This window comes from Helianthus annuus, chromosome 12, assembly GCF_002127325.2.
Source record: "Helianthus annuus cultivar XRQ/B chromosome 12, HanXRQr2.0-SUNRISE, whole genome shotgun sequence".
Lineage (NCBI taxonomy): Eukaryota > Viridiplantae > Streptophyta > Magnoliopsida > Asterales > Asteraceae > Helianthus > Helianthus annuus.
Window position 1 is genome coordinate 20,948,314 of NC_035444.2, and position 25,077 is coordinate 20,973,390.

General features: G+C 37.5%; 1 protein-coding gene, 2 long non-coding RNA genes and 1 other non-coding gene across 5 annotated transcripts; 3 read left to right on the plus strand and 1 right to left on the minus strand.

The window, feature by feature from the left end:
- Nucleotides 1-1,385: 1,385 nt before the first annotated feature.
- Nucleotides 1,386-3,085, minus strand: LOC110896462. Of its 2 annotated transcripts, none has more exons than XR_002567926.1 (5): nucleotides 3,061-3,085; nucleotides 2,835-2,909; nucleotides 2,386-2,620; nucleotides 2,091-2,162; nucleotides 1,386-1,894 (listed from the first exon to the last, which is right to left on the minus strand). It is a non-coding gene; the product is annotated as an uncharacterized LOC110896462 (long non-coding RNA). The 2 variants fall into 2 exon arrangements; XR_004874535.1 differs by having other exon boundaries at nucleotides 3,000-3,082.
- A 3,707-nt stretch (nucleotides 3,086-6,792) lies between these two features.
- On the plus strand, nucleotides 6,793-11,723 carry LOC110894307. The gene is made up of 7 exons (XR_002566244.2): nucleotides 6,793-6,982; nucleotides 7,376-7,426; nucleotides 7,534-7,638; nucleotides 8,036-8,444; nucleotides 8,935-9,765; nucleotides 9,874-9,915; nucleotides 11,409-11,723. It is a non-coding gene; the product is annotated as an uncharacterized LOC110894307 (long non-coding RNA).
- Nucleotides 11,724-12,604: 881 nt separating this feature from the next.
- LOC110892555 (ethylene-responsive transcription factor ERN1) lies at nucleotides 12,605-13,654 on the plus strand. Its single transcript, XM_022139711.2, has one exon. It carries the CDS (start codon nucleotides 12,605-12,607, stop codon nucleotides 13,652-13,654), a length of 1,050 nt encoding a protein of 349 aa, XP_021995403.2.
- A 785-nt stretch (nucleotides 13,655-14,439) lies between these two features.
- Nucleotides 14,440-14,511, plus strand: TRNAD-GUC. The gene has a single exon. It is a non-coding gene; the product is annotated as a tRNA-Asp (tRNA).
- The last annotated feature ends 10,566 nt before the right edge of the window (nucleotides 14,512-25,077 follow it).

Sequence of the window (25,077 nt, forward strand, 5' to 3'; positions counted from 1 at the left end):
ATATAAATGATTATAAAGGCTACAAGATTAAATATTACATTAATAATATATTTAATCTCACATTTGTATGTTTAGTATGTTAAGATTATTTGTATTTGATCTTTTGCCTACAAGTGTATTAAGTTTATATAATCACCCTCACTTCAATACCCCTTTATTCGACACAAACACATCCAACACGCTCTCTTCGGTCTTCACCACCCCCTCACTCCAAAACTTCCATTTCCATATTTCAAGTGTTCTCTCATGGCACCTCCTCAAGAGGGACACTACAGGGGCGTACGGAAGCGGCCATGGGGACGTTACGCAGCCGAGATCCGTGACCCTGGAGGAAAACCCGCGTCTGGTTAGGCACATTCGACACGTCCGAGGAAGCAGCCATGGCCTATGACAATGCGGCACGCTCACTTCGTGGTCCAAAAGACAAAACAAACTTTCCACTACAAACACCATCATTGTCTCTGGGCCTCAACACGTTCCCAGCCGGTCAGTACATCCAATGGGTGGTGGCCCCGCCTGCACAGTTTGAGTGTGTTAAAAGATAACCTATAGATTTGAATGAGCCTCCGCCTATTTGGCTGTGAAATGTTGTATGGAACGCCCGGTGTACGCATGCTATATATGTTTTGTTTGGATGAAGAACTGATATATTATAAAAACGAAGATAGGAATATGTAAGATGGCATAAAAGATGTTGCGTGTTCACAACCAGCCCTGCTTCTTCTGAAATAACTAGATAGTTTATGCTCAGTCTTACTCAAGTCCTTTATTAATCAATTATTATTTTTTACTATAGATGGATATCATTAAAAAAATTATTAATAATTTAGCATTAAATATTTAAATTTGTACCTGCAATTTTGGTTGAACATGACCAGATTTGAATAACAGAAAAGGAGGTATGTGAATAATAAAGCCACCCACATTATTAACGTTACGTGATAGCAATGTGCAGCAAAAGATAGTCACCATCCACTAACACAATAGCTTATTCCACCTTATTGTTAATTTTGTTGTAATAAAAGACCAACTGAAACATACAAACGGTCTATAGCCTTTTATCGTATCTAAATAGCAAAATCCGCGCGGTTTACTTTACTAGTTACTTGTAAAGACTTGGATGCTTTGTCTGAAAACACGTACCTAAGATCTCAAATTAATTATTTTATGCATGGTTTTATATTTTTATCCATATGTTATTACCTTTTTTCGTATTAATCATGTTTTAGTATTTACTAGTAGGTATGCCCGCGCGCTGCCGCGAGCACTTATGTTTTTAGCGCATGTTGTGTGACGGGTTTATGCCAAAAACTTAAAAAAAACAACTATGACACCATACCATTAACCGATTTAGGAGGTTTCAAACCAGACCACAAACTCCCAAGTTAAAAAGCAAAATACCATCATTTTGGATCACTAACAAAAAACAAGGGTGCTTAAAGCCATGCACCTTTGCCCTGCAACTCCAAACCCAACATCAACCTAAGGTATTTAAAGTAGTAATATATTTACAATTATATTGAGTCACCTAATACTTTTTACAACTTTTGACAACAAACATCCTAGAAAGAGTAAAGGCCAATAGCAAGCTCATAGTCCACGATGCATATTAGCGTTTTAAGAATCAATCGGCCCATGCCATATACAAGGTGATCCATCTCTAGCCCAATGCAATGATGCATCACATTCTGGAGCCCATACTTACACCTCCATCATGCTGGACATCTAACACTTGAACCCAATGACATCTTAGTCCAATCCACAGGTATGACCAAACTTTTAAAAGCTCATTGTGTACTCCCTCCCCAACCCATACAAGCACAGTAGTGCTTGTAGAACTCACAGCCAAGGCCCACACAGAACTTGTATAATTGAAAACAGGTTTGGCCTAGTCCTTTAGCATTAACAAAAAAAGCCAGAAAGTCAATGTTAAGCAGTAGGGAACAACTTCAAATTTGTAAGTAGGGAACAACTTCAAATTTGCTCCTGCTTTTAATAATTAAGCAGTAGCTTTTACTAAATTGTTTGTACAAAACAAGCATAAAAAGTGAAATATGTACTTTACTAAATTGTTCAAAGAGCGTACTAACTGTTGGGTTAAAGTACCTACTATTGGGTACATGTTGAAACAGGCAGAGCCAGATCACATTGAGGTGGTGACCCTAAACAAATTTTGTCCAAAGTTTAACATGCTTTAAAATTAATAAGTGTGTCAAAAATGATGCCACAAACTATATTACTTTACTAATAATTTAACCACTTTGGAAGTTTTATATAATATAAATATTATATACACTTTGACAACTTTCCAAGGGTTAAAGTAACTTGACCCATCACCTATTTAGCTATTTATTTTTACCAACTTGAAGTAACAAGAAAACATACCTCTCACTTGGGGTTTCTAAGCACAATGATAATGGAGTCACCTCGAAGAAACATCTTGCTAATAAGTTATTTCGAAAATGGAATTAAAAAAAGTGCTAGATAAGTTATTTCGAGAGAAGAAGCAACCTCAGTCCACATTTCCCTAATGTTTTCCAGCACCATGTTGCAGTGTCGATCGAAGGCCCTAACACGACCTAATAGCTTTTTACTGTTCATGCAGTTAATTAATAAGAACCTGGATTGGCAACACGATAACAGAAAAAAACGTTATCTACAATCAAAAGGATAAAGTCAACAACCGCAGGCTATTCAAACCAATACAAAGTAGTAATGACAATGCCCAATAAACATCAATGAATGCCAAAATATATTTACAAACTGATTACACTTTCAGTTGATTTGGTGTGCAAATATCTGTAAACACGTGTATTATAGAAAACAAATGTTACCTGACTATTGTTTTTGACACTCATCATTAAGACAGAGAGAGGCCCAGTGTTGAACTCCTCTTCCTCATTCTTCGTCTGCAACAAAGTTTAACATTATAATTTATACGGCGATAACACAATTTAGTCAAAAAATAGTGAACCATTGGGATGAGATGCAGAATTTACAGCAATGAATTGTAAGTAGAATCACATTATCAGTACAAAGAAAAAGAAAAGGTACACTTACTGGTGCATCTTCCTCCATTGGTGCGTCCATTTGGCTCACTGCCATGCGCGCGTGCACCTCAGTCCCATGCGCACCTGCGCGCGTGCGCCACGTCACCTGTAAGCCTCTACGAGCACGCCACACTGTCGCGCCGTTTTGGCTCACTTTGGTGTGCCGCACACGTCACCTCAGTGCCCATGTTCCATGCCCCAATGCGCGCCATCACGCCATGTGTACTCGCGCGCGTACGCGCATGACTGCCACATCATGCGCCACTGCGCGCGGACCCACCAGGGTCATGCGCATGCATGCCACATCACCAACCACTTGGTCCTTGCAACCCTTGTGCTTCACCACGCGAACGCGGTCTAAAATACAAAGGCGGCTTGCGGCGATGCGAAGTGCGCCATCAAAGCACCACATTGCGCCTCATCGCCCACGCCACGCGCGCGTGTGCGAGTGCGAGTTAGGTTCACGAGTACACTAGTGAGTGCTTCCATGAAACAATAAGGATGGAGAGTTCCCACTTAAATACCTCTTTAAGTTTCATCTCTCATCCGATGTGGGACAAGGTGCCACTTTCCCACTTATTTCAGCATTCAAGTTTCAAACACCAAACTTTGAGCATCGATATCTCATTCATCTTAGCTCCGTTTTGGACGTGGTTTAGTTCGTTGTGAAGTCCTTCCAACGTAGAACACAAACCCACAAATAAATATATAAAACCCACTCATTTTATTATATTTATTTCTAGTCCAAAATAGGAAAAAAATCATTTTCCTATATTTTTGAAAAATGCTATTTCCACAAATTTCCAACAATCCCCCACATGAATAGAAATCGATCTATCAAGTTTCAACGATACACGTTCAACAGTTGAGTATTGCAAGATAGATAGGTGTAACCTTTGAACTTACTTTTGTGAAGCATACTTAGCCTCCTAGGGTCTTGTAGACGCGGTGTCTTTGAACAATCCCCCATTTATGTAGGCGACAATATACATTCACACAATACTCTCCCTAGTCGAGTCAAGTCCTCATGGTTGTGTCCGTTTATGGTCATGGAACACGATCCTGGTTCTGCGAGAGCTCTAGGATTTGCGTCTCCCCACAAATCCATTCGAAGCGACCCCACTTCTCTCTAACATACGTGATTCCTCTGAATCATTAAAAGCATAATGGTTAATGTGGATTTCCTCAAAATCCTTAACCTCAACATGCTTAACCTTCCTTAATGCCACTGATTGGAATGGACTAGGAAGTATACAACTCCCTTTAAGAATTTGGGGCACCCCCCACAGTGACTCCCTTTGGGTTTATGATTATTTTTGCCTATTGAACCTAGATCTTGGGATCTCGAGTCAACTAGGTTAGGTTTCCCTCATATTCCCTTCATCTATGGGCTTTAGTCTCATTCCTCTTGACAACCTATACACCTTATCTGTGCTTAAGCCTTTTGTTAACGGGTCCGCAATGTTCTCCTTTGACCTAACATAGTCAACTGAGATCACACCCGTTGAGATAAGTTGTCGTACCGTATTGTGTCTACGTCGAATGTGCCTTGATCTGCCATTGTACATCGCGCTTTGTGCTCTAACAAGCGCTGATTGATTGTCACAATGTATGCAAATCGCCGTCAACGGCTTTGGCCATCTTGGAATATCTTCCACAAATTGACGTAGCCACTCCGCCTCTTCCCCGCTTTTATCTAAAGCGACGAATTCGGATTCCATCGTGGATCTAGCTATAACCGTTTGCTTGGAAGACTTCCAAGCTATAGCTGTACCAGCAAGTGTAAACACGTAACCACTTGTGGATCTGTGATCCTTTATATCCGATATCCAATTCGCGTCAGTGTATCCTTCGATCACTGTTGGATCACGGGTATAATGTAGTCCATAGTCTCTTGTGTATCTTATGTATCTAAGCACCCTCGTGATAGCTTTCCAATGATACTCGCCGGATTACTGGTGTATCTACTTAGCCTGCTCACAGCATATGCTAAGTCGGGTCTAGTACATGTCATTAGATACATGAGACTACCAATGATCCTTGAGTATTCTAACTGAGAAACACTCTCGCCTCTATTCTTCCTTAGCGTTGGGTATTATCAATTGGAGTGCGAGCTATACTTGTATCGTCTGAATTGAATTTCCCAAGGATCTTGTCCACGTAGTGAGATTGACTCAACACAAGACCATTTTGGGTTCTAGTGATTTTTACTCAAAGAATCACATCCGCGAGACCCATGTCTTTCATGTCAAACCTCGATTTCAACATGTCTTTCGTTGAGTTGATCATGTTATCATCACTCCCAATGATAAGCATATCATCTACATAAAGACATAAAATTACATAACCTCTTGGTGTGTCTTTAAAATAAACACACTTGTCGCACTTATCTATTTTGAAACCATTATCAATCATGACATGATCAAACTTTTGGTGCCATTGTTTTGGAGCTTGCTTCAAGCCATACAAAGACTTGACCAATTTACATACTTTGCCTTCGTTACCTGGGGCGGAAAAACCCTCGGGTTGTTCCATGTAAATTTCTTCTTCTAAATCGCCATTTAGAAATGCGGTCTTTACATCCATTTGGTGAACTTCCAAATTTCTTAGAGCCGCAATTGCAAGAACCAATCGTATAGAGGTTATTCGCGTAACAAGCGAGTAAGTATCAAAATAAGCTAGACCCTCCTTTTGTCTAAATCCTTTGATCACTAACCTTGCAAGAACCAATCGTATAGAGGTTATATCACTTTTACCCTTTTAGCCATTTTTTTAACATCTGAGCCCCAACGTCTTTTTTTCTAACCCTTTTAGCCCCCTAACACTAACCCCATCCATTAAATGTAAGGGGCCAAAAGGGTTAGAAAAAAAGACGTTAGAGGCCAAAAAGATTAGAAAAAAGACGTTGGAAGCTCAGATGTTAAAAATTCTTTTTGGGCAAAAAGAGTAAATGTGATATAACCACAGGGGGCCAAAATCGTAATTTACTCTATTAGTTAAATAAATAATATTATAAATGAGAAGGAGATAAAACTAAATAATAATTATCCATAAGAAATTAAACTAAATAATATTTAGTAGGAGGATTATCTATAATTAATTATAAAAGATTAAACTAAAATAGTACTTATCTATAAAACATGGCTTAATATGATGACAAGTGTTCCTAAAATGGTTTCTTTTATTCTCAACATATACAAAAACAACTTGATTACGTCATCAAGTAACAGGAGTGTTAAGTGGTTGGCCCTTTTCGGCGACCACTTTGATTTTTTGTTTTTTTTTCTTTTTTCATATAATAGTTATCTTTAGGTGATGCCAAATTACAATTTTATCCCAGGTGTAAAATTACGATTTGGCCCTCGATTCAAAATAAAATATTGCTTTTGTCCCTTGCTTAAATTTACGATTTTGCTCTCAATTAAAAAATACAATTTTGCCCCCAGTTCAAAATAAAAATATGCTTTTGCCCTCAGCTAGAGCTAGAGTCCTGCCAAGTTACGATTTGGTTCCCAGTTTAAAATTAGGATTTTGCCCCCAGCTAAAAATTACGATTTCGCCCGCAGCTAAAATATTACGATTTTGCCCCCATTTCAAAATAAAAAAATGGTTTTGCCCTCAGTTAAAAATATTATTTTACCTTTTTTAATTGATTGAGAATTATTCGGCCATTGTCTCGCAACGCAGACAGGGCATCTACTAGTTATATAGTATAGATAAGTTGTTAAAATAGAAGTTCTCAAACCCTAAAGTACTTTTATGAACCCCTCCACAACTACCAGCGACATCTACCGCCAACATCCCCATTTCATCCCCATCTACCACCCTTACATCTGCCCTATATCTACCAACATCAACCGTAATCCTTGAAGTAAGAAAGCTGATTCTCCGGCGGTAAGGTTACCAGCGACAAGCAATTGAAGAACTTGAAGGTAAAACACAGCAGGAATCCTTATTAATTTCTTGATTCAGCTATCGTTCAGTGATTTCTAATCATAACTTTGTTCGAATTCCTTTGAGTTATTGCTCAATTACATCTGTTCTAGTTCATAACTCAAATGCTAGGGTTTTTATTTGTTCAGTTTCAAGCATAATTTGTTTTTTCTTACTAAGTATTGGCGTTTGTTTTTTTTTTCTCTAACTGAGAATGGTTTTTTTTTTTTTTTTTCTAACTGAGAATGTATGTTTATTTACTGCTGTTGCTGTTGTCGATAACACTTGTATGCTGCTGTTGTTGTATATTAACTGATGTTTATCCGAGGTTATGTTATGCTACGTATGGTTTTTACTATCTTCATTAAGTTCACACACAAATTGGATTTCAGGAGAAGAAATTAGTCGCGGAGATTGAAAAAACAGCTAAAATTGGGAATGAGGTTAGTGCATCGTCTTGGTTCGCCAGCTAAAATATGTATATTTACAAGCAGTGTATATTATTGTGCAAAGGATGTTATATCAATTGTGATACTTTTTATATGATCAGGCTGCCACCAAGATATTAGCTCGCCAGCTTGTTCGTCTTCGACAACAAATAACAAATTTGCAGGGGAGCCGTGCGCAGATTAGAGGTGTAGCAACTCATACACAGGTATTATATAAATATAATATTTGCCAATGTCATCAGCCACTGTTTAAAAAATACACTAAACTATACTTTTATGCTCAAGGGTTGTTTGGATAACAGTCGGTTTTTAATGTTTGGATAAACAAATTCTGCTTCTGGTTATCTGATTCTCCTAACTGAGAATATATGTTTAAATAAGCTAAACCAAACACTTTTTAAAGAAATGTCCTTTTTGGTCATTTTACATGAATAAGTTAAACCAAACAACTTTTAAAAAAACTACTTATTTACTTATTGGCTCATAAGCTAACCCTAACACTTTTTTAAAAAGTCCTTTTCAAAAAGTTATAAGTTAATAAGTCCTTCTCACATAAAGTCATTTTTAACTTAAATAATCTAACCCAAACACCCCCTTATACAGTCAGATGGAGAATTTGAGCATGAATTTGGATCGGATCTGGTGACGATCGTTCCCGTTTCTTAAGGTGTTCGTCGGAATCTGTTATCTTCCGAGAAACGGGAGTAACCCGGAGAAGATGGTGGCTGGTTTGTTTGTGGTGACGGAGATCAAGAATTGAAAGTGTAGTTTTACTATGGTGGCTGGCGACGTCGTTGATGTCATCTAGGGTTTTTACTTACAGCAGCCAAAATCCAAATATTTAGATTCATGGGTTCATAACTGCTGAAAGCCAAAAGAAACCATGGCGTTTGATTTCTACATCAACACAATCTTCGTCTATGTTCACATCTATGACGTTTTCCTAAGCTTTAAATTCGAAAATACTTTACAAAGCAGTTTATGCTGGAAATCGACACTGCGATTGTTTCCGGTACGTGGTATCTGTCCCTTTTGTTAATCTGATAAAGCAGTGGATACTAATCTTATTTGCATCACGATTTTGGCTTAGTATGTAAATTAGATTCGATTCATGCTTTAATCAGTCATTTTGTATTTGATCTAAGAATAAGCAATAAATCATCATTCTGTTTGTTTGATCTCTAAGTTTTGACAAAAGGAAGAGAGTTTATAAATATTACCTTTAATTTCAACGGTGTTTTTAATCACACATGAATTTGAAGGATTAAAAACAGAATTTCAGGGATACAGGATTGGTGGTGGCGGTTGGTACATTTGTACACAGATGATGATAACATGAAACATAATAAAAATAATAATAAAATACAGTTATGTTATATCGAAAATACAGGCACACTTTTTTCTAAAACACTTTGCCTGATATCATTTTTGGACAATAGCAACAACACTAACCCAATGTTTTCTCCAGCTATTTGCTTATTAGATCTGTATTTTGATTTCAGGGTTCATCCCTGGTGCTGGGCACTGGGAAAACATTATAAAAGAAGGCAATGGATAGTGTTTCTATGAGGTTAAGCCTTGGGATATCAGCGAAAACGAGAACTTCAGACACCTCTGATTTCAGCGTGTCGTTTTCTTCATGCCACTACAGCCTGCGGTTGATGAGGTTGGGAACTTCCTTGACCATACCAAACACCTACTCCAGGACTTCGACGACAAACAAAAGGCACAAATTCACCTTTTTGCCAGCGAAGACGCTCCGCATTACGCATGGGAGCTTGAGAAGATTGCCATGAAATACGGCTTATTTTGCAACAAGCAAATTCGTATACCATGGGGCGGGTTGAAGCGGACTGGATTTTATTACATTGTTTCGTTTTCGTTTGAGGGGGAGGAAGAAGAAGAAGAAGAGGCCGAGGCCGAGGAGGAGGAGGAAGAAGGGGAAGCATTGCAACAAGCAAATTCGTATACCATGGGGCGGGTTGAAGCGGATTGGATTTTATTACATTGTTTCGTTTTCGTTTGAGGGGGAGGAAGAAGAAGAAGAGGCCGAGACCGAGGAGGAGGAGGAGGAAGGGGAAGGATTGCAACAAGCAAATTCGTATACCATGGGGCGGGTTGAAGCGGACTGGATTTTATTACATTGTTTCGTTTTCGTTTGAGGAGGAGGAAGAAGACGAAGAGGCTGAGGCCGAGGAAGGGGAAGGAAAGTGATTTGTGTTTGTTGGTTTTGGAAACTTTTTTTTGTAAACACTAAGTAGTAGTAGTATTAGTAGTAGTTTTTTTATTCATTCAGATTGAAACGATACTTCAAGCTCTGGGATATGAAAACGGTAAGTCTTCATTTTAAAAATTAGTATGATGTAACAACGGGCAAACAATTCATTTGTGTATTATCTGTGATGAATCTGTAAGTTGATGAATGATTATTTTTTATGCAGAATAAAACAGAGACTTGGAGGAATTTTTTGAGTCTACTGCTGGTATAGGAAACTTGACCTGTTCATTTTTTTTGACAAAATTGCAGAAAACAACCTTTATGTTTGCTTCAAACTGCACTTTATACCTTTCACTATGAAATCGGTAAAAAACAACCTTTATGTTCATGTTTTATTACACCCTATAACCTTTAGCACTAACCACGTCAAAAAATTCAGTTAAATAGACTCACATTGCCTTGTACATGAGGGCATTTAAGTCTTTTACTTTTAAATTAAAACAATATTTTTTTATTAATTAAAAGTCACCCGCACCCACCCCCACCCCGACCCCCACCCTACCTTCTCTCTTCTTCATCCCTCTACTTCATCCTTGCTGTCTCTCTCTACTCTTCTTCCTCCCAGCTCACCGAAGACTACATTTTATTACTGTTTGAAATCTTTTTAACAAATTGCCGATGTTTAATCACTGAATATGTCAGTCCCAAACATACTTTTAATCTTCAATTGATTCGAAGGCCACATCAATGGCGTCAGAGTAGTGCAATCCTCGGAAAAAAAAGTCATCACAATCACGATTGCTAGAGGCATGGTGAGAAGGCAATAAAGTGGAACAGATTTAACGAATGGAGGAGAAGATGGAAGCGAAAATAATACATCGAAGGTTCCTAATTTAGAAAGACGAAGAAAACCGGACATCGCAATTACATAATCGAGTTGAAGAAATCTCTAGGGCACTTGCTGAGATGTGTGATATAATGACGGGATTAGCGATTCAAGTTTCTTAAATTGCTAATGGTTAGATCGGTAGATATGGAGGAACCAGAAATACGTCACAAAATTCAAATGATCGTACAAAAGAGTTTGTTAATCGGGTCAATGGAAATGATACAGGAACAAGTTATAACTACTATTCAAGACTCTACATTGGATAGCACTAGTTGAAATGGAAGATAGTGTTGATGATTTTGATGTAGAAATTGCAAAAATCTCAGTCAGTGCATTAGATGGAAATGATTTATTTCAGTCCTTGAGAGTCACAAGCCATTACGCACGAAAAAAATTATTTGCAAATATTGATGGACACTCACAAATATTGATGGAAATGATTTGTATCAGTCCTACTCGGTAACAGAGATGAAGAAGAGGGTGAAGAAGATGGATGAAGAAGAGAGAAGGTAGGGTGAGGGTGGGGGGTGGGGTCCAGATGGGTTTTTATTAACAAAAAAAATATTGATTTAATGTAAAAGTAAAAGACTTAAATACCCCCATGTGCAAGTCATGTGAGTCTATTTAACTGAATTTTTTGACATGGTTAGTGCTAAAGGTTATAGGGTGTAATAAAACATGAACATAAAGGTTGGTTTTTACCGATTTCGTAGTGAAAGGTATAAAGTGCAGTTTGAGGCAAACATAAAGGTTGTTTTCTGCAATTTTGTCTTTTTTTTTTTTATAAAAATTACACATATTTTGTAATCTTATCTTCTAATGAATAGTTTTTTTTAATGAAATGAGACTAATGCTAATATTAATTGCAGGCAAGTTTCAGACGGACCTTGGTAAATCATGGGCCGTAGAGATAGCATCAAGGAGGAAAAAACAAGGCTAGATATTGGATATGAATCACTAGTTATGAAGATTTTGGTTGATCTCTGCACATTTGAGATGCTATCCATGACACTTTGATGGAAATCATAATCTTTTTAGCCCTGAAGTGCCTCTCTGCTTATTAATGTTAGCAGTTTCATTCTTGGGCTTCTTAGTTTTTACTTCTGCAGCTGGACACTTTTATTGCAGTTTGATCCAAGATGTAGATCGTTTTTTAATGAAACTCATGCTCGATAATCTTGCCATCCGTACTAAAATACTACTCGTTTGGTCAACTTGTCACCACTTGAACTCGTTTCATTCACCTGCACGACATATAAGTTAACTATAAACCACCTGACATGGGGATGGACGAACAACCAAGAACGCTACAAAGGTGGTGTTCCCTGGCGCTATACGGCGCCATGTACCCCATCACGCCACCATAACATAGAAAATGACGGAGAACCGAAGGCATGAAAAGTTATCAACGCTTGGTCCGAATCATAACGTAGAAAATGATTTAGGTAACGTAGAAAATCTATGCCCTAACACTAGCACTCATTGACGTGATAATCGGACACAAGCTCTCATACGGGCTGTATAACAAAGCAATTTTGTGTCATACAAGCTGTATAAGGGTTAAGCTGGCTATACGACTCGTATGAGAGGGTTAAACTAGCTATACGACCGGTATTAGAGAGTGTTTTGCATGCATCATACGGGCCGTGTATATGTATGGCGTGACAAGAAATGACTAACGTGACAAGTTATATGACCTGCACGCCCCCATATCACCTTTTCTTGCTTTTTTATATGGCCCGAATGATATGAAAGGTGATATGTGCCATGATGTTCATTGTTGGGGATGGTATATCGATACAAGGTAACTTTAGTTATATGACTAGGTCAAAACCATTGTAAAGTAGTACCGTACGGATTAATCAACATATCAGCACTACTACATTAGACACATATATTCCAACAAATGCTGACGATCCTTGCAATACATCTGTTTATAACTCATAACTCTTTACTTCTACTCAACACATATATATACACAAACATATTAGACTTGAGTTTATTACCTACCAAAACCAAAACAAAAAAAACCCCACTACATCTTATTGTTTTAGCAATGACAACGATGAGGAAAAGGAAGGATGCTGAGGGAGAAGATATGGAAAATAGTAGCAACACTAAAGCCAATTGGGATCAGTCAAACAACGGTGGCGGGCCACTGGTCGGAGGCCCCATACGCGCACGAAAACGCTTCGTTGGTGTACGCCAACGGCCCTCAGGAAGATGGGTGGCCGAGATTAAAGACACCATACAACAAATAAGAGTATGGTTAGGGACGTTTGATACCGCTGAGGAGGCTGCTAGAGCTTATGATGAAGCGGCGTGTTTGCTTCGCGGATCAAACACTCGAACCAATTTTTGGCCGTGTAATCCATCTAAAAAATCTCCCGCTCTTTCTTCCAAAATCACTAAGCTTATGCTTCAAAGACTTAAAGCAAAGAATGGTGTCAGTCTTGAAAATATTGGTGCTTTTAACACTTCAATGACCTCTTCACATTCTTTACAAAATCATAAACTTCAAGAGTCAACCCATGTTCAAGATTCTGACTTTAACCAAATCTTTGACATCCCAGATGCTACTAGTGATAGTTTTAGTGCAAGTTCTGAATATTGTTCAAGAAATGATGTTTTAGGTGAGAATTATTTAGTTGGAGATGAGCCTAAAGTGGAGGAAAACAAAGAGATTGACTTGGGTTTGACCGATTTATTATGCGTTGACAATGTTGTTGATTCATCCATCAACTATTCTCTATTTGAGATTGCAGATGAGATAACCAAAGAAAACTACATTGAGGACCCATCCATCCTTAGTGAAGCCATGAAGAGAATGAAGTTCGAAAGGAATGTTTTGGCTTCTCTTTACGCATTTAACGGGATATCTGAATGTTTGAAGATGACGGAGAACCCAAAGCATGAAAAGTTATCAACACTTGGTCCGAATCATAACGTAGAAAATGATTTAGGTAACGTAGTAGAAGAGAAATCCGAGAATGGGCATAGTTTCACTAGTATGGAATCATTTTCGTCTTCGAGTAGCAAGGAAGGAGATGAAGCTTATCTTTGGAGTTCTTTTGATCTTGATTCACTAGATATGTTCTTTAGAGGATCAAACTAATTAAGGGTCTAGATATCATCTTTGATGGGTTATACTCATATTATTCAACATTGTATTATTTATATTTCTTGATTTATTGATTTTATATGCTAAAGATATGATTTTAATATATTAAGTAGCCATCTTGTAACCTTTTTGTAGCATATTTGACAGGAAACTACCAATCTTTTCCACTATTAGGTTCACCTAAGCCAATAAAAGGGGTGTGATGCGTCTTGTCTTTGATATGGTCGCTAAAATATGCACTAAATACTAATAATGAGTCTAAACTAGTTAGAATGGTGCATTTAAATCATTTAGAGCAATGTTTATTGCATACAATGGTGTTTTAAATTTAATTTTCCACGTTTGCCACACCTAAATGAAGTCTTAGCTGACTATAATGACGTGTTTTTAAATGACCCTATATTTAACAGGCACATATTTCCTTGTCCTAGAATAAATGTGTCACGTCCTAACTCCTAAATACTTCGTACTCTTCACACGGAGATATCACTCCGTACTTGAATCCACCTCTTGATGCCAAAAAATATTTATTTCTATATATGAAAAAAAATCAGTCAACCTTATATACTTCAAAATATAAATTAATTTTGGTCCAATAATTCAAATTAATTATTACAACCTGATAATAATTGATAGAAGCATATTTAAACCTTCCTAATCACTAAATACTCCTTGTTCTCTACTACAGAAAACAGAAGTTTCCAACACAATGTATACTATAAGTTAAGTAGTTATATTTTTTTCTTAATTTCAGTTTTGTAACTTAATTCAACATTCAAGTCGTTGTAGTATAGTGGTAAGTATTCCCGCCTGTCACGCGGGTGACCCGGGTTCGATCCCCGGCAACGGCGATTTTTTAAACCGGTAACTAAAACCAGTATATCTTGATAACTTTGTCATGCAAAAATGGAAACATATTCATTTTTAAATGATTGTGTTTCTGTCTTTCTGAAGCTTTTTTCTTAGGGTGTAAAGGGCACTCCCCTAAGAGGGGAGTCCCCTCTCTTACGCATAACCAATCCTCGTGTGCCACGTCAACTCCCCTTTTAAACTCCCCTCACATCCTAAATTGATGGCGGCACTCCCCTCTTAGGTGACTTGGTTTTTTATTAAAAAAAAAAAAGAAAATTTATCATTGGTTGATTGAATGGGGCCCACCTTCTCTCTCCTCCCCTCTCTTCGGTGCCTCCTCACCGATCATCCTCCCCGTTTTTGGCTCCCCGCTAGGCTGGCGGCACCTCCCCGATCGGGGAAATCGGTCCCCGCATGGGGTCACCGATTGTGCCCCGGGCACCCTTATAAACATTGTCAGGTCATAAGTGTTCTATCCACACCTTTGAATCAACTAAAACGAAATTTGAAATACTTTCTAACGCATTATCATATTTATACAATTTTTTTTTGGCGATAAATTATATTAGGGAAAAATTGATACACCAACCACTCCAAGGAGAAAATCTTTGCTCTATTTTTGACTCACAAGAAAGAATTTGCTTTTAAACAAGTAGCATACAAGTTTAGACTCACAAATTTAACCCATAAACTGAATATTTTATGGCATTCCTTACTTCAACTTTAAGTAATATGATAAAGAATCTCAAATACTTGAAGTGTCTACACGACGTATCAAATCAATTGTAAATAACATTTATTAACTTTTGATATAAAGTATCCCAAACACTCCCAAATTGAGATGGGCGATATATGTTCTTCCAAATTTTTATGTTCACCGTTTAATTAAATGACCACGTTACACATTTGTTTCACATGGGTTGCAAAATGGTACTTTATAATTAATATAATACTGGTATATAGGATCCGCGTTTTGCGGCTGGACCGTTAAGCCGAACAAAAAGTAAACATAAAAATGACGAATCATCAATCACGCATACACGTTACAACGTGTTACCTTGCAAAATATAGACCGAAAAAGTAAAACATAGGAAAGAATAACTAATTCGGCTTAGGACTCGGGAGTTTCGACGGAGCTGTTAAAGCATAAAAAATAGACGTAAGAACATTGAACCATATGCGCGCGTTATAGCGTGTTAACTCACAAAATTTGGAACGAATTGTAAAACGATAAATTTGTAAAAGAGGTACAGTATAGGGACCAAAGTTAAAAGTGGAAAAGTGTTGTGGTTAAAAATAGAAAATGTTTGTGATAAATATGTAAAAGACGAAAACTATGGGGTTAAAATTGTAAAAGATGAAATCTATTAGGGTTAAAAGTGTATAAGATATAAAAAACAAAAGGGTTAAAAGTAAATAAAAGTTAAAAAGTAAAAAATAAAGTCAAACAAAATTGAATAGTGTTTGTGTGAGAGGAGTTTTTTTTTTTGTTTTTTTTTTCGCAAACTAATATATAAGGTAATTACATGTTTTGTGGTAAGATTATATGAGGCATGTCATACCCGTATTATGGGCATGGATGTATAGAAAACTTATTTGTACTAAGAAAACCTAGGAAACCCAATCTATGACCATTGATCAAGATCATCCAATGGCTCATAAAATTTGAAACCTTTTTGAATTAAATTAAATACATGATAAAGTCAATAAAGTTAGTTCAAGGGCATATGGGTAAAATTACATATGATATGATTACATTTGTCCAAAAGAAGTCAAAGTAAGTACAAACCATATATTAAAATATCTCTTTCTCTCTCTTCTTTAATTGTCACCATCACCATCAAACCATCATCATTCTCTCTCTTTCTTCTTTCTTCTTTTTGAGAATTCAAAATATCTCATTCTCTCTCTTCATTCTTCTTCTTCTGTAAATTCACCATCATCATCCATTCTCTCTCTCTCTCCATGTTTCAAAATAAACACCAAGAACACATACAAGTGTGTGTGTGAGAGTTCAGGAGGTAGAGAGAGAGAGATTTAAGAGAGAAGTCTCGCCGGAGAAGAAGAAGTCTCGCCGGAGAAGAAGAAGTCACCACCATCATCATCATCATCGTCATCCATTCGCCGGAGAAGAAGAAGTCTCGCCGGAGAAGAAGAAAAAGGTGCTACGGTGAATCGCGAAACAAGATAAAAACAAGGTGCGACGGTGAATCGAAATCCCTAGATATGAGAGCAACATTTCAGTTGTTATCATCCGGTAAAAGTCACCGGAAAATGGAAGAAAACAAGAAGGAAGTGCAGAAGCAGATTTGAAGATGAACATGAGAGAGAAGCAGATTTGAAGATGAACATGAGAGAGAAGCAGATTTAGAGAGAGGAACAACAATCTTCATCGTGTTCATCTCGAACACCAAGAACACACGCACAAGTATGTGAGAGAGAAGCATGTTTGAACCTAATTTACCTTGATTTTAGATAGAGAGACAACAATCTTCATCGTGTTCTCGAACACCAAGAACACACACACAAGTGTGTGAGAGAGAAGCAGGTTTGAACTAATTTACCTTGATTTTTTTTGTTAAGGTTGTTGTTAATATGTTTTTGTGTGCTCAAAGTGGTCTAGTAATGGTAAATGTTTAGTAGTTACAGGTTTTTGTTTTTTGTATTAAAATCATGTTTATGTAGTAATGATCTCGTTCATTTTATATATAAAAAGTAGTTCTTTTTGCTGCTACATATGTTGTAACAATGTTACACATGTTACTTATGTTAAAATCAGCCCTTTCTTGGACACAAAAGGAGCTACACATATGTAACACATGTTTGTAACGTGTGTTACACTAGAGGTTTTACTTAGTAACCTTTTTTTGTTAAGGCTGTTGTTAATATGTTTTTGTGTGCACAAAATGGTCTACTAATGGGTAAATGTTTATGTAGTTTACAGGTTTTTATTTTTGTATTAAAATCATTTTTATTTTTTTGATATTATCAGTTGTTCTTAGCTTACAAGTTGAAATGTTGAAATGTAATTTTAAATGGGTTGAAATTTATTTTAAATGGGTTGTTAGTTGAAATGTCTTGCTAGCATAATTAGCTACATATGTTGTAATAATGTTACACGTGTTACCTATGTTAAAACCAGCCCTTTCTTGGACACAAAAAGGAGCTACACATATGTAACACATGTTTGTAACGTGTGTTACACTTAAGGGTAACACATCTAAAACAATTGTTGTGGGGAGTACAACTGTCCAGTCTAGAAAACAAAAACAAAAGCTATACGACGTCAAACAAATACGAAAGGTTGTGCTAACATATGTTACATGTTTGTTTAGTGCTTGCAGCGAGGGAGTTGGTTCTACCGGATAGTAGTTGTTTGAAGTGTATGGTAACTGTTTACATATGTAACCTTTTTTTGGGTGGTTTTGCTTAGTTTTTTTTATGTGTGAAATGATGCAGATAAAAACTCAAAATTTGGGGAGTCTTCAAGTTCAGGACATAATTGGGTAGAAGGTAACTAGTGTTAGTGATGTTACTACTATTGTTTTTTAATTAGTAAATTAAAAATACTGGACTGTAACTTGTGTTATTATGACTTGACCATAGCAGTTGCAGCCAAACGAGAAGGGATCTTGGCAGGAAGATGGAGAAACCGATGAAGAAGGGGAACAAGAAGTCGATGAAGGGCAGGTGGTGGGTACATTTGACGTTGTACAGAAGTTACCCTCTAGTGTAACACATGTTACAAACATGTGTTACATATGTTCAACCCCTTTGTTACCAAAAATCGGGGCTGCACATATGTAAGACATGTTTGTAACTTATGTTACACTAGAGGGTAGCACATGTATGATCATTTTTGGATCATTTGTATATATTTAAGTCTGTATAAACCTACAACATCGAAACCCCCCAAAAAGGTTGCACATGTTATGACAGAAGGGGAAATGTGTAGCAGCGTTCAATACTGTTGTTTCACTCTATAGTGTGTAACATGTGTGACATGGCGTTTGTCAGCAAAACATATAACTTGTAAGGTGATACGGTTGTATCTTTAAAACATGTTTACCTATAAATACTTACATGTTACAGGTTGTATCTTTAAAACATGTTTAAACTGGAAACTGGAAACACTTACAAAATATAAAGCAGAGTTACACAAGACGTAACATGTGTAAACTGGAAACACTTGTGTAACATTTCGGTGTAACACATGTTACATGTTGTATCTTAAAAAACATGTTTACCTATAAGTACTTAAAAAATATAAAGCATAGTAGGAACACAACTTTTAAGGATGTTACAAACGTTGTAGATAAGATGTTACATGTGCACACACAATTAACATGTGTAACATGGCGACAAGTGTCACGTGTGATCTTTTTTTTGTTACCCTAGGGTGCTAAACGTATTACAACGTTCATAACGCACGTAAACTTATACTAACATCCATCCCTATGTCCACAGATGATCTAGAACATACTCCACATTACCATCTTTACGAGTCTTCTAATGGCACTAAATTGTGGACACCGAATGTCAACGAGCAATATCATCCTATTAATGTTAAATCATATGTCACACTGAAAGAACTTCTTGCCATGTATAAGACTTATGACCAATAAGCTGGGTTCAATGTAAAAAATAGAGAAATTTGCCATTTTAGTCCCTGAGTTTTGTCCAAATTTGCCATTTTAGTCCAAATAGTTTTTTTTTTTGCCTCTGGGTCCCTGACTTTTCCCTTTTGTTGCCATTTTGATCACATACACTAACTCCATCCAAAAACTCCATCTTTAACCAGGGGTATTTTGAGGATTTTCATTTTAAATGTTTCAATTGCCATTTTAATCCAATTCCAAAAAATCAAAAAAATTCCAAAAAATCCAAAAAATTCTAAAAAATAATAAAAATTCTAAAAAATCATAAAAATTCTAAAAAAGTACAAAAAATCCGTTGCGACGCGAACCGTTTCGAACCCGAACCGTTTCGAGCTGAACCGTTTCGACGCGAACCGTTTCGACCCGTACCGTTTCGACCCGAACCGTTTCGAGCTGAGCCGTTTCGACGCGAACCGTTTCGACCCGAACCGTTTCGAGTTGAACCGTTTCGACCCGTACCGTTTCAAGCTGAACCGTTTCGACGCGAACCGTTTCGAGCCGAACCGTTTCGACCCGTACCGTTTCGAGCCGAACCGTTTCGACCCGTACCGTTTCGGACCGAACCGTTTCGAGCTGAACCGTTTTGACCCGTACCATTTCGACCCGTACCATTTCGAGGCACGGTTCGCGTCGAAACAATTCAGCTCGAAACGGTTCGGGTCGAAACGGTACGGGTCGAAACGGTTCGCGTCGAAACGGTTCGGCTCGAAACAGTTCGGCTCGAAACGGTTCGGCTCGAAACGGTTCAGCTCGAAACGGTTCGGCTCGAAACGGTTCAGCTCGATACGGTACGGGTCGAAACGGTTCGCGTCGAAACGGTACGGGTCGAAACGGTACGGGTCGAAACGGTTCAACTCGAAACGGTTCGGGTCGAAACGTACGGGTCGAAACGGTATGGGTCGAAACGGTTCGGGTCGAAACGGTACGGGTCGAAACGGTTCGCGTCGAAACGGTTCGCGTCGAAACGGTTCGGGTTCGAAACGGTTCGCGCCGAAACGGATTTTTTGGATTTTTTAGAATATTTTAGAATTTTTATGATTTTTTAGAATTTTTTGGAATTTTTTTGATTTTTTGGAATTTTTTTTTGATTTTTTGGAATTGGATCAAAATGACAATTGAAAACATTTAAAATGAAAATCCCCAAAATATCACTGGTTAAAGATGGAGTTTTTGGATGGAGTTAGTGTATGTGATCAAAATGGCAATAAAAGGGAAAAGTTAGGGACCCAGAGGCAAAAAAAAAAACTATTTGAACTAAAATGACAAATTTGGATAAAACTCAGGGACTAAAATGGCAATTTACTCTAAAAAATATATGTTAATGCAGTTTTTTTATCTACTAATAACATTGTTAATAACAACTCTAGGTACATATGTAACATGAAGTGTATCGTTTGTCCCTTTAATTCGTTACGCTAGTCTCATATACTTATAGTTACATATATTACTTATTTGTTCATTGATATGACATTTTGGATGACGTAATGTTGTTACATATGTAATTTTACTAAGTTTAAATTGACACCAAAAGGACTGACATATGTAACATATGTTACACTATGGGGCAACAAATGTAACACATGTATAGCCATCTTACACATGTTACATATAGGTGTTACATGTGTTACAACGTCAAGGTTACACATGTTACATATAGTTGTTGCATCCCAAAAAAAATTGCCGTCACATCAACATCCGTATTCATCCAAAAATGGGCATACTAACAATGAAAATGAAAATAAAAATGAATTTTATATCAATAGTTGTAATGCTTCTAAAAAATGGTCTTCACAACAACATCCATCTTCACAACACATAGCAGCCAACCAAAAAACACACCATCGTCACCATGAAAACCTGATGATGCGTTGTAATCCTTCGGCGGGCTTCGCTTCTTGATAACCATCTTCATCTTGAACACAAAACATTTTTTCACCTGTGAACAAAATAAGTACATCAATATTAGTTTCTATAGTTAAAACTTATTAATCTCCTATGTAACATGTGTAACGTGGCTATACATGTGTTACCTCTCTAGTGTAACACATGTTACAAACATGTGTTACATATGTGCAACCCCCCTTTGTGTCCAAAAAAGGGTTGGGGTAACTACAAGTAACTTGGGTAACGTTTACTGCATATGTAGCTAATTATCCCACCAAAAAAACACGACTTTTTATTTGTAAAATAAACGAGATATTCCGAATAAATTATGAAGTTTATACATTTTAACATTTAACAACCAATCTTAAAAAAACGTTTTAACATTTAAACTTACTATTACATTAAGTAAAAACCTTTTGTAACACGTAAAAAACCTAACACGTGTTGCATTGGATGTATCTTCAAGCTGAAGATGGGATTATAAAAGGAAAATGCACAACACTAAAAAAGTTGTAACACGTGTTACAACGGTTGTTTTAAGAACTTTCAAATAAACAAGTGTTGCAAAGTGGATGTTTTTAAATAACTGTTTAAATCAACATAATAGAGATGTGTAAGTAGGTAATTTTCTTTTGTAACACGTGTTACATTAGATGTATCTTTACGTTGAGGATGGGATTATAAAAAGGAAAATGCACAGCTGAGTAAAAAGATGTAACACGTGTTACAACGGTTGTTTTAAGAACTTTCAAATAAACAAGTGTTACACCGTGGATGTTTTAAAAAAACTGTTTTCATCCATTTGTAATAGAGACGTGCAAGTAGGTAAAAACCTGTTGTAACACGTGTTACATATGTGCAGCCCCGATTTTTTGTAACAAAGAGGTTGAACATATGTAACACATGTTTGTAACATGTGTTACACTGGAGGGTAACTTCTGTACAACATCAAAGGTACCCACCACTTGCCCTTCATCGACTTCTTGTTCCCATTCTTCATCGGTTTCTCCATCTACCTTCTTTCGTTATCGTTCTGTTTCTTTATCGTTCTGCTTTCACTTATTGGCCAGCCTACCCGTCACGGACCTGGTCATTCTCCTCACTCTTGCAAATACAACAGCCATAGTAAATACATAATAACACAAGTAATATTTCCGGAGTTATTTAACACAACAAACGGGTACGAGATAGGTAACACATGTTACCTGAAACTGTATTCTGCACCGAAACTACACAATCGTCAACAACTATCTTCTTTTCGTCAAGCAACGCCCTCACTACAAAGTGTTACCTGAAACTGTATTCTGCACCGAAACTACACAATCACACTCTCTGATGCACTCAGGACGTTGCATTTTTTCTGCACACACCTTTCCACCCTACGCCTTCACATTTTAACAAAAAAATGCCCACATTCAGCTAATCCGACACTAAAAACACAATCTCAATACTAAATCTAACAACATTACCAAACCAAACCGCTTAAACAGAGAAAAAATAACATTTGAACAGTCCTAAACAAACAATAATCACAAATTAAAAAAGACTGAAAAAAAAACCAAAGAATCCAAACCAAATGACACCTAACCGAGTATAAAACCAGAGAATCCAAACCAAAATAAAACAAGAGAATCCAAAAAGACTGAACCATACTTGGACTGGATCACTAACCGGAAACCTGAACCGAGTCCCGATCTGCGGCTGACTCGAATCTGAACTGAGCTAAAATCAGAATCCCCACTCCGGTTGCCTGTAACACCGTCGTCGGCACCGACGGTTCGTCGGAGAACCTCCATCGCTGTAGACGAAGGCTTGTAATCAGAATCCCCACTCCGGTTGCCTGTAACACCGTCGTCGGCACCGACGGTTCGTCGGAGAACCTCCACCGCTGTAGACGACGGCTTGTCCGTCGTCCATCGTCGACTTCTTCTCTCTCTTAAATCTCTCTCTCTACCTCCTGAACTCTCTCACACACACTTGTGTGTGTTCTTGGTGTTTATTTTGAAACATGGAGAGAGAGATAGAATGAATGATGATGATGATGGTGAATTTACAGAAGAAGAAGAAAGAGATAGAATGATATATTTTGAATTCTAAAAGAAGAAGAAAGAAGAAAGAGGGAGAATGAAATGATGGGTAATAAATGACTTGATGGGATGGGGGAGAGAGTGAAATGATGGCTTGAACAAATGACTAATTTGCCCTTTAAACATGTTTTTAAAGATATGATGTGGATCAATCTTGACCACACAATTCAGGTTTCCTAAGTTTTCTAGATTAAATTGATTTTCCATAGATACTTACACCCCGTATCATTTTTCAAATAGTTGCTTAAGGTTGCACCAAACAACCATCTAACACTTAGGGCTTAGGGCTGTGTCACACACATCCCCCACCGCTACCTTTAAATAGTCATTTGAGAATTCATCGAAAATCTATTTGAAAGTTAGAGCTTGCATCATAGTCACACCTACCTTTAAATAATCGCTTAAGGATTCATCAAACGACCATTTGGAATTCGTCAAACGTCCGTTAATTGGAATGTGGGAATAGCATGACCCAATTTTATTCAACAACTTCCGTTAATTGGAATGTGGGAATAGCGAAAAATGAGATAGCAAATTCCAGCTCATCTAAATTGCGATAAAACTTGAATATTCAAATGTATAATTTTATCAGTAGCCACTAATAATTGCGATGTATTTTAAATATTCAAATGCATAATTTCTCAGTTGACTTCTCCCATTTGAATAAAAATTAAAGAGTAATATACAAGATATATTCAATTTCTAAACAAACCTGACCCACCTAGAGAGACCAATTCCATCACTAGTTCACATTGTCAAGATTCAACATGGCAGATGGTCGATCATAGGATAAACCTGCCCTATAAAACAAATACATGAAGACAACTACATATAGATCCTGTCGCCGCCACCGCCACCACCACCACCGTGATCCGCAGCAGCCACCATGGAATTAACACAGGTGCACACCCTCAACTTAAGAGGCGTCCTCTCCGTCTCAAAGAGGATCATCTTAGCCAGATACTAGATACTGGCACTTTGTCTCCTCATCTCTCCTCTTCTTCCACCCTCTTTCTTTCCATCTCATCATCAGCCCCACCCTCATCCACCTCCCCAACCACCCCTTCACCTACGATCATCTAATCGTTTATCTCGTCTACACCCTAATCCTCTACGTCCTCGCCCTATGCGCCATCGGCACCATCACCTACAGCACACACCATGCTTTCTTCGGTGACCCCGTCAGCTTCTTAGACTCCCTCAAGTCCCTAACCTTCTCCTTCTTCCCGCTTGCTTCCACCGCGGTTGTAGCTAGGGCTGGCATATCGTGTATACCCGTACACGATAAGACACGACACGATAAGACACGATACACGAACTCTGATACACGAACACGACACGATAACTTATCGTGTCCTTTTTTCAAACAGAACACGAACACGACACGATATACACGAAAATTACCTGTTAATACCTGTTAACATGACTATTCGACTGTTATACACAAAAATTACCTGTTAATACCTGTTAACATGAACAAAAACACGAACACGACATGCTATCTGAGAGTTACAGAGGGAGTTTAGGGTTTTTTTTTTTTTTTTTTGAATTAAATGAGGAATGAAAATAGAAAGGAATTAAGGAACCCACACACACATGGCTGATGAGTTTTATTTAATTTAATTTCTTATCGTGTACTAACGGGTATTAACAGGTAAACAGGTATTTAACCTGTTTATACAGGAAAATTAACAGGTAATATCGTGTCTACCTGTTTGGTACACGATACCTGTTAAGGCCATACACGATACCTGTTAACTTCGTGTAGGTTCGTGTCGTGTATTCGTGTATTCGTGTAAAATTGCCGGCCCTAGTTGTAGCTCATGTTCTTATACTTGTTACCTTGTTAACCTTCCTCATGTTCGTTGGATCAGTTCTTATGTTCATGAATAACTTAGGGATTGTTTTAACTGATTAAAACTCGGTTTACTTCATG

Coding starts and splice junctions, on each gene's coding strand:
- LOC110892555 (XM_022139711.2), top strand. CDS start 12,605: ATGAGGAAAAGGAAGGATGCTGAGGGAGAAGATATGGAAAATAGTAGC.